Genomic DNA, 10,000 nt, shown 5'->3' on the forward strand with positions numbered 1-10,000 from the left:
GAGGTTGGTTGCACCTGTTTTGATCTTCCCTTCGGGGTATTCCTTCGACGAGAATTGGATTCGTCCTTGTTCCACTCTTCGGAGCAACCCACGAGCTAGATACTCATTTTCACTAGCTAAACGATCACATTCTTGAGCCCCACGTTCACAATCACGAGCAAGACGCACACGATCGTGAGCTAGATGCTCACAATCACGAGCTACATGCTCAATTGGTCACGATCACAAGCTAGACTCTCAGGATCACAAGCTAGACGCTCACGATCACAAGCTAGATGTTCCCGATTACAAGCCAGATGCTCTTGATCACAAGCTAGACACTCACGATCACGAGGTAAAGGCTCACACTCACAAGCTAGACAATCACTCTCTCGTGCGAAACGCTCACACTCTCGTGAGAGACACTCACACTCTCATGCAAAACTCACACTCTCATGCAAAATGTTCACGCTCATGAGCGAGACGCAACACAATCACAAACGACATGCTCACAATCTAGACATTCACGATCGCGAGCGAGACGATCACGATTACGAGGCAGTTCTCTTTCTTACGAGGAAGTTGATCTTCAAGTTTGTTGAGCACCAACTTATCGCCGATCATTAACTCGCTGATCTCCAGGTGATTGAAGATTCCCAGTTCGTCGATCGTCAGATCTCCGCCCACCAGGTCGCCGATCGCCGATTGCCAGTTTGCCGATCTCCTCTCGCCAGCTCTCCGATTACAGATCATCACCTCGTTATCACCGATCATCAGCTCCCCAATCGATGATTGTCAGCTCTCCAATCGCCAATCATCAGCTCTCTCATTACTGATTGTCAACGCTGATTGCCGATAATAGCTGATTGTCAACCCACTGATTGCCGATTGTCAACTCACCAATTGCTGATCGTCACCATGCCGATCGCCAGTCGTCGCCGATTCTAGTTCAACAATCATCAGATCACTGATACCAATATCACTGATTATTTAACACTTAATCGCTAGCTCATCAATTGCTGATTGTCAACGCCAATTGCTGACAGTCGCCGATCGTTGATCGTCAACTACTGATCTCCGATTACCGATCCTAAGTTGCTGATCGTCGATCACTGATCTCTGATCCTCCATCATTGATCGCCAATCTCCGAGCACCTACCTACAGCTTCGATCGCCATGCCTATTGCTGATCCCCTGGTCACGGGTTGCCAGTGCTCTGATTCAGCAGGTCTCAGATTTACCAGATCTCCAATTCGTCAGCTGCCAATTGCCGTTATCAACGGCTAGACGATCTCCGACTTCCTATCAATAGCGCCGTTCGACAGCTAGTCATTCGTTGTCCCACACAACAGTAGCTCGCCGTTCGCTTGCTTGCCATTTTCTTGCTTGATGTTTGCTGGTCAGAGACTCGAGATCACCACTAAATCTTTTCTCCTCTAAGCTGCTAAAATCAGCAACCACTTCCATGATCTATGGTATAGCCCTGAATACTTAGCCTTCTGAGATAAAGCTCTTGAACTATATGTTCTGTCGAAGAGCCTTCTATGGATCAGGGGTTTCCTGAGAGGAAACTGCTCCCAAGAGCCTCTCTTCAGAGAATACTCTCACCTAGATAACATAGATTGTCTCCTCTCCTTGCTCTTGGGCTTACACTACTTAGTTAAACCACGTAGAGTTGAAGGAGTTTAACAAAGTTTTTTTCTGAGAACCTAAAACTGCACCCTTTATCGACGACTGGTATAACATATGAGCGCAAAGCTCAATGCCCCTCGCCCTTTGGGTTCTTGTTTGTTTCTCACAAACAGAGCTTCTTGGGTTCTCAAAGTTTTTTCATCTCCCACATTGAGGTGGCCAGGTTTCTGCATCAATCCGGCACATTTGTGGGCATTCATCCTTCATGAACGTACATGCTTCTCTTACACTTCGTTCCTATTGCAGAAGGGCTTACGGTCCAGGTGCCTCAAGGACCAGGTTGCTGCTTCACCTGCTATTTCCTCCCTTGTTGACCTGTATAGAATAGGACTTCTCACGAGCCGACTTTGCTCTAATAGGAACTGCGCTAGTTAGACAGTCTCCTGCAGCAAATCGGATCTCGGACGTGGTGGAGGAGGCAGATCCCTTGAATCTGTTCCTCTCCCTTCATCGGGAGACAGCCCCATGGGATTACTGCCCCACTCCCATTCTCTCCCTCTTAGTGAATTGAATTTAGAGCTGTCTAAAGCGACAGCTATAGCAACTTTATTTCTACAATTTGGGTCAGCCCTAGATGGGTGACTGACAAGAACAAGAGAGGTTGCCAGCACTTTGTATACTTCTGGTCTCTGTCAGCCTTTATGCTCTCGGACCTTCGTGTGAATACATTCACCCTCCATCTGCAAAATCCTTTTCCGGGGAAACATTTTTGCCTAACAATTCATGAAACTCAGTCTTTTACATGAATTCGGCCGATGACTCTTTTCTGTGACCAGAACTCTCCCTTCAGCCGGAGTTTTTGGAAAGGAATATCTTCCTTCCTCATCCTAGAGAGAGTTTTTTTCCAGTATTAGGAAAACTTCTCCCATGACCTCGAAATACTTGGCTCAAGTTTTTTTTGCCAAAGTCAGAGAATCCAGATTTATGCTACAAGAGATAATCTTTTGTATCTCCCATCTTCCTTTAAGAAATGGGAAGCAGTCTTTCTTTTTCCTCGTGTTTGGAACATCCGGTGTCATGGGAAGATGCGGATTGCCAAGATACCACCAAGCTTTGTTGGTCAGAAGTCTCTAGTTTTAGTCTCTCCTCGTGAAATGAGTTTAACCTTCAAACCCTGTCATGCGATGAAAAGGCTTTGAGATAAAACATTCAGCCCATGGCATCCTGTACATGATCGGCCCCGTCTCGAAGACTTTGGATTGCTGACTGATCCTAAAAGTCTTGAGCTCCTGCGAGACATCTTCAGTTTACCATGATCTGAGGACTGGAGTAATCGAAGGAAAGAAGACTGTCATATCCAATTTGGGTATCTATAGACTTGGTCATCAGCCTGTAGAAACTTCCGCAGGTTTGACAAGACTGCATCAGTCCCCATCAAGTGTGACCTCTTCAGGACTAGCCAGGCCCAGGTCCTTCGGCACTAGGAATCGTCCTTCCCTCTAGTTCTCTACAAGACCTGAGCAAGGTTTAACCTTCAAACCCTGTCTTGCGATGAAAAGGCTTTGAAATAAAACATTCAGCCCATGGCATCCTGTACAGGATCGGCCCCATCTTGAAGACTTTGAATTGCTGACTGATCCTAAAAGTCTTGAGCTCCTGCGAGACATCTTCAGTTTACCATGATCTGAGGACTGGAGTAATCGAAGGAAAGAAGACTGTCATATCCAATTTGGGTATCTATCGACTTGGTCATCAGCCTGTAGAAACTTCCGCAGGTTTGACAAGACTGCATCAGTCCCCATCAAATGTGACCTCTTCAGGACTAGCCAGGCCCTAGGTCCTTCGGCACTAGTAATCGTCCTTCCCTCTAGTTCTCTACAAGACCTGAGCAAGAGACTGACCTGGTAAAGAGGCTGCCAGACAAGAATCTCTGCCTGGGAGTTGGTTTCCTCGGTTTCCTTGGATTGTTTCATATGGAAGCATTAAAGAAAAAAAGGGAGGGGGGGTAATTAGGCCACATACAGAACCACACATCCTCAGGACTATGATCAGTGCATGAATGACTCTGTCTCTTAATCTCCTAGAAGGTATCCTCTTCCCTCGGAGAGTGCCTAGGGGAATGACAGTGATTAGTTGGTTTCCCGTTTGTGGGAAACACTTCCTGCTCCTACATGGTCTCCCTGGTCTCCCCTTCGGGATGTCCTGTCCACAGGTTTGGATTTTATCGAATCCACCCCTTCTGTGGGAGACTTCCTTCGGGAAACGGAATGAATATCAATGACAGGCATTGATCTTCTTCCTGGTGGAGAAGGACTGCGGTCACCTGTTGGGCTCCCTTCGTCGAGCAATTTCTCTGAAAAAAAAGGCTTCTCCCCGCCACAGAGCAAACTAGTCAGCATAATTGTCTCATTAAGAGACTTAATTAGTGCATCAGACTAGCCTCGTTGGCAAGACGAGTCTTGCCGAAAAGATATGTCACATCTAGTGGCACACCTACAACTTTGGAGAACCTATTACGGACTTCCTTTACAACTAGATGCTCTAAGGTGAGGATTGGGTGAAGTCTGTCTCTCTTCTCGAGGATGCTATTCAACAATACACTCATAATTGCCATCGTAAGAAATCTTGCTCTTAAACTTAGGCAACGAAAGACCTATGCTCGTCTATGGAGCATCTCCTACAATCATTGCTCTTAACAGAATTTGAGTCTACTTACCCGTAGTAGGGTAATAAAGCCCTCTACAGAACAGGTGGCTTCCTTCGGTCCTGGGGTCCCCTCCCTCAAAGACATAGGACACCTAAAAGGCAGATCTTCTTCTGATCCCGAGGACAGGTCTCTCCCAGTGTGGCTCTCGACCAAGGGAATCGGCATACCCTATGGGTCACCCCCAACGTCTCTCACTCACGGCAAGAAAACAAGTAACATCCAATTTTTTTTTCTTACAGCTTTAACCTCAGGTTCAAGCCCTCAGGACTGGAAACCCTCCTCTTAGTGATCAAGGCTGTTATACCTTTGATCAACTTGAAGCCATACCTCGAGGAAGGGGCATTAGCTCGCCCCAAGGGTACAGCATGTTTCGTCAACCCTCAGAGGGTCAAACGGAGTTCGTCAGGATCTCATTCCTGACTTGGACCCACTGAGTCATATACCAGTCATTAAGTCCTCCTTTTCACACTGGTAATTAAATTGAGGCCACATCTCATGGAAAACTCGACTAGAGCTTGCTCCAAAGGTTCCGCACATTTTGCTAACCGTAGGAAGGTCAAAGCAGGCTCACATGGATGTAATTTGTAACTGGGACACACATGGTCATATACCAGTCATTGAGCCATCCTTTCCTCACCAGTGATTAAATTGAGGCCAGACCTCAAGAAAAAAAAAAAATACAAGAGCTCCCTCCAAAGGTTCAGCATGCTTCACTAACCCTAGAAAGGCCAAAGGAGGCTTATAAGGATCTTGTCCGTAACTGGGGCACACAGGGTCATATACCAGTCACTGAATCCCTCTCCATCTCCTCTTAGAGGTGACCCAGAGTTCATAATGTTCTAAGGGCGGAATCAGCCCATAATGTTTGAAAGCAGCTGCTTTGTGACACAGACTATGCCAGTCGTAAGGTGAAAGCATTTCTGACCACCTCACCCTTCCTGCAAGAAGTGACCCACAGAAGACTCAATACGTTTTCTCTATCAATCCTGTGGTGGCTACACAACAAATGGTTTAAGAATACCTCGGGCTCCTTGTTGGACAAGTAGCAGAAGGTGGAGGGCATTGGTTACCTATGGTAAGTCTGGGATGAATGAAATTGTATCTGGATTTTTTTCCTTTCTTCATCTTCCCCTCTCTTGGGGTACAGTGCCATAGGTCCCTCTCCAAGCTGGTTTCAACTTCTACAGGTAATAACTATTTCTCTTGTGTAAAACAAGTATAGTTTTATATTGATATACTTGCACACGTCCCCAATGCCTCCTGAGAGGTAGGCCTTGGGAAACGTCTATATTTGTGTGTAAGGTTCTTATTTAAAGTAGGAACGTTCTTACCTAGACATTTATGTGCTATCTCTCAAAACTACTTGTGTTGCTCAGGCCGCTATCATTCTCACTTTGTATTGATAAGCGAGATGGCAAGGTTTCCCTTGATTACAGTCTAATACTCTACTAGGCAAACCCGGGTCAATGACTATGCCAGTAGTCGGATTTATCATCCACCCAAGGGTGAGTCATCCACATAAATAATGTAAGGTTTGTTAGTGTGGGAAAAAATGACAAATTCAGACATAATTTGTATTTTTCCGTAACTAATACGAACCTGGAGTTATATAAGTTGTCCCGCCATCACCTATCCCCCGATAAGTCATGCCTGCAAGCAAAAAGTGACGTAGTTCATCAAAGTGCGACTGGATATAGGTGGCTGGGTACCCCCCAGCCAACCCCTACCTACCTATTATAGTGTTTAGGTAGGGTTGCCACTTTGCACTTTTAGTCTAATGGCTACCTTCCAGCTCCGCCGAAAGTATATCCACATGAATAACTCCAGGTTTGTATAAGTTATGGAAAAATACAATTTATCTCCGAATTTATCATATTTGAAATACAGAAAATTAAAGATCACTAGTTCATGCATCTCTCTCTCTCTCTCTCTCTCTCTCTCTCTCTCTCTCTCTCTCTCTCTCTCTCTCGCCAATGACCTTAAATGTCAGGATGTCAGATAACTCATCATCATAATCTCTCTCTCTCTCTCTCTCTCTCTCTCTCTCTCTCTCTCTCTCTCTCTCTACCAATGACCTTAATTGTCAGGATGTCAGATAACTCATCATCATAATCTCTCTCTCTCTCTCTCTCTCTCTCTCTCTCTCTCTCTCTCTCTCTCTCTCTCTCTCTCTCTCTCTCTCTCTCTCGTGATTGTAAACAACTGTTGACTGAACAAATGAGTAGTTAGTGTAATAGGACCATTAGTAGACATCCTACAAAGCTTCAGTCCACCTCAGACCTCAAAGGCCACTGGTAACTAATCCTCTTGATAATCTAAGAAACCCATTTCATCCAGAATTAATCTCTAAACGTTGTACATTGTTTCCATCAATATTAAGAGTTACTTGACTCTAATAACCTCACTGATACATTAGTTATATAGATAAAAAGCGCAGTAACCTTTTTGTTTTTGCAATTTTATAAGTCAATCACCACGTCATCGTAGCGGAATTAATCGTGTCCTGTCAGGATATTTAGTGATCACATTCATGAGCATTGCTTTTGCTGTATAATTTGTTATATGCTTATCCATTTTATTCTCAAGTTCAATACTCCAGTAACCTGTTATCATCAACATTGGGACATACACTGACCTACTTATTAAAATTATTACCTTTGCTGTTAATTTTGTCACCGAAATTATGATTTTCACTGACTCTCTTGCTTTCGGACTAGTACTAGTGCTAGTACTAGTACAGAGTGCTATTTACACAGACCATTTGTTATTAAATTCATAGCGTACACTGATACTTTGGTCATAAAAATTCGACACTAGCCCTCTTTTAATCAAGATCATGACTGCCTTTTTTTTTATATAGATTTTGGTTTACAAAGATCCTCTTAACAAAACTTTTCTTCCATGACCCCATGGTATTCCAAATTAGGGGCCCATTAACCCTATCATTATCGAAATTTTGTTCTATATTGACCCTCATGTTGAAAAAATTGATAATTGGCCTTGTCCATCATCTTACCAAATTGTGATCAACATTGATTCTCTTGTTAAGAAAATGATGTTATCCACTGATTCGTACAGGACCTCCTTGACTTGATCTTTATCAATCTTTAGGTAAAAAAGAAAAATTGATTTTGACATTTTCATCTCTTTGTTCTTATAACAAGCTGTCAGTCTTGTGATCTCAGTGATTTCACTGACCCTTTGATTAAAATACTAACTGCTTTGATGGCTTCACCGATCATCCTCTCCCCTATATGATAAAGAGCAAGTATCTGGATATATATATATATATATATATATATATATATATATATATATATATATATATATATATATATATATACATATATATATATATATATATATATATATATATATATATATATACATACATACATATATATATATATATATATATATATATATATATATATATATATATATATACTTATTTATTTATTTATTTCGGGTCACTCACCGGCAAGACGTAAAACTACTCGCGGTCTCCCCGTCCCTCAGGTAGTGGGAGAGGGAATAGTCATATCCTGGTGTGATGGGGTTGTAGTTAGGAAAGGGGGAGGGGGTGAGAATGGTTGAATCTGTGTGTGTGTGTGTGCATATCTATCTAAATATTTAGCCATCGTTTTTGACGGGTCACGTACCCTAGTTTTGTAATAATATCTATAACAGCCTAACCTTTCCAAGTTAATCTTACGTCATTTGTGACCCATATGAAATTTTTAGATAATGCACTTTACCTTTGTGTATAATTTACAAATCCAGCAACCCCGTGTCAGTAATAGAAGAGTTTTTTCTTTTCATTTTTTATTTTTGTATTCTTCTTGACATCAGGGGAATCCCGCTGTCTCATCTTTTGAATCTTTAATCTCTTCCAGAGCAACGTCTTACAAGTCACTCACTCACTCACATGGGACCATCACTTTGAATTGGCATCTCTCTTTTACTCTGTCGACTTCCTTTGGCTTTGTTGTGACCCATTGCCGCCTCAACCGTCAAACTCCTAAGAACGAAATGACAGATGGTCATATGCTGCGTCTGTACCTGGTGCAAAGCAACACTCCGAGATGAGGTTAAGCCAATAATTAGTATATCAGATGAGTGTCATCACCCATTGTGGATGTTGCAGGTAATTAATTATTATTCACCCACCTAAAATAGAAAGGAAAGTATAGGGTATATGAAAATTATTCCAAGAACCTAGCAGGAAAATGAAAAATCAATAAACACCAAGGCAACTGTTAGGTTAACTTATTCGCTATACCATAACAGATAGGTTGTCTTCTTTCTCAAAACTTGAAGGACATCTAGGCAGCTCCTTGTTGCTTCTTTACATCAATAAGACGTTGTTTTCTTCCTCTAATTGACAGGTTATCTTCGATGGTGGACTGGATGCGTAGATTGATAGCGACAGTTGTAATCATTTTGACTGTCGCGGAACAATGCCTGTGTGTCGAGATTTTCGAAAAGCCGTATCCACGTGTGGTGGATTTCCTGGTGGATTTCGCAGACTTTTACCAGTACAACGAGATCTACATCGTCATCCACCAGAAAGGTACGACGTGGGAAATGTTTTAGTAAAGACCAAAGTGGGAAGCATTATCCTATACCCTTCTGTGGGAAATGTGTTAGCAAAGTTTAAAGTGGGGATTGTTATCTATATACCTTTTTGTGGGAAATGTTATAGCAAAGTCCAAAGTGGGAAGTGTTACTTTTCAAAGATGCGAAGTTGGAAGTGGTTTTTGAAATCTGAAAAGTAGGAAGTGTTTTTTAAAAGGTGCAAAGTGAGAAGTGTTTTCCGGAAGGTATGATTATGGAGTGTTTTTAAAGGGTAAAGTGGGAAGTGATTGTTAGGGTGAAAAGTGAGAAGTGTTTTATGGAAGGGAAGTGGTGGGATTTTTTTTAAAATGTAAAGATGGAAGTGTTTTGAAAGTGGGAAGTGTTGATGGAGGTGTTAAAGGAGGAGTTTTTTAAAATGTGTGAAAAGAAAAGTGTTTTCTGTAAAATGCAAAATGTTTTCTGAAACCTTTGAATTGAAAAGTTGATGAAGCCCAATAGAAACGTCCTTGTCTTGCATTCTATTGGACGGCAAGTTCAAGCTGCTTACCCCCGATTGTTTCGAGTAGTTTCTGCAACCTCACTATCCTTGTGCTGAGTTACTAGCACCCATTGCCTGACCCTCCCTGGTCCTAGCTTGAGTACTTATCATATGTATATGGTTGCTCTTTAAGACATGTCCTGTCTCTTGCCTCTGCCACTCGTGATCGATCTTTAAACCTTTAAATGTGAAGGACTTTCTTCAGTTGCTTTAATTTTTAAAAGTCCTCTCTCTCTCTCTCTCTCTCTCTCTCTCTCTCTCTCTCTCTCTCTCTCTCTCTCTCTCTCTCTCTCTCTCTCTCTCTGACAGTAGGAAATCTTATATTAGAGTAACAACATTAAAAATAAATGTAAATATTCTTGTTTATTTTTTTTTCCGCCATCGATCAATTGCTTATGAGTTTATTTTCGTAACGTGTATATATGTTTAGTTTTTAATTTATCTTGCTTAATCCATTCTGACTGTAATGTAGTTGATAATTTCTTTGAATATTCTAGAAAGTTTTATGCCTGTTATTTCAAGTGTGGCAGTTTACAGAATAGGTAGATTAAATTTCGAATGATTTT

At 42.1% G+C, this 10,000-nt stretch overlaps 1 protein-coding gene across 5 annotated transcripts in view; it reads left to right on the forward strand.

Moving 5' to 3' along the window:
• Positions 1 to 10,000, forward strand: part of LOC137657050 (glutamate receptor ionotropic, kainate 2-like) — a 229,407-nt gene that overhangs the window by 154,336 nt on the left and 65,071 nt on the right. For 4 of the 5 annotated variants that reach the window (XM_068391412.1, XM_068391413.1, XM_068391411.1 and 1 more), the window contains exons 2-3: positions 8,215 to 8,465; positions 8,707 to 8,891. In XM_068391412.1, coding sequence (XP_068247513.1) covers positions 8,434 to 8,465; positions 8,707 to 8,891 — 217 coding nt within the window. In that variant the 5' untranslated portion in view covers positions 8,215 to 8,433. Of the gene's footprint in view, positions 1 to 8,214; positions 8,466 to 8,706; positions 8,892 to 8,928; positions 9,142 to 10,000 lie in introns of those variants that run through there. The other variant, XM_068391415.1, reaches the window with a different exon arrangement.

Source organism: Palaemon carinicauda, chromosome 18, assembly GCF_036898095.1.
Source record: "Palaemon carinicauda isolate YSFRI2023 chromosome 18, ASM3689809v2, whole genome shotgun sequence".
NCBI classification, from domain to species: Eukaryota; Metazoa; Arthropoda; class Malacostraca; order Decapoda; family Palaemonidae; genus Palaemon; species Palaemon carinicauda.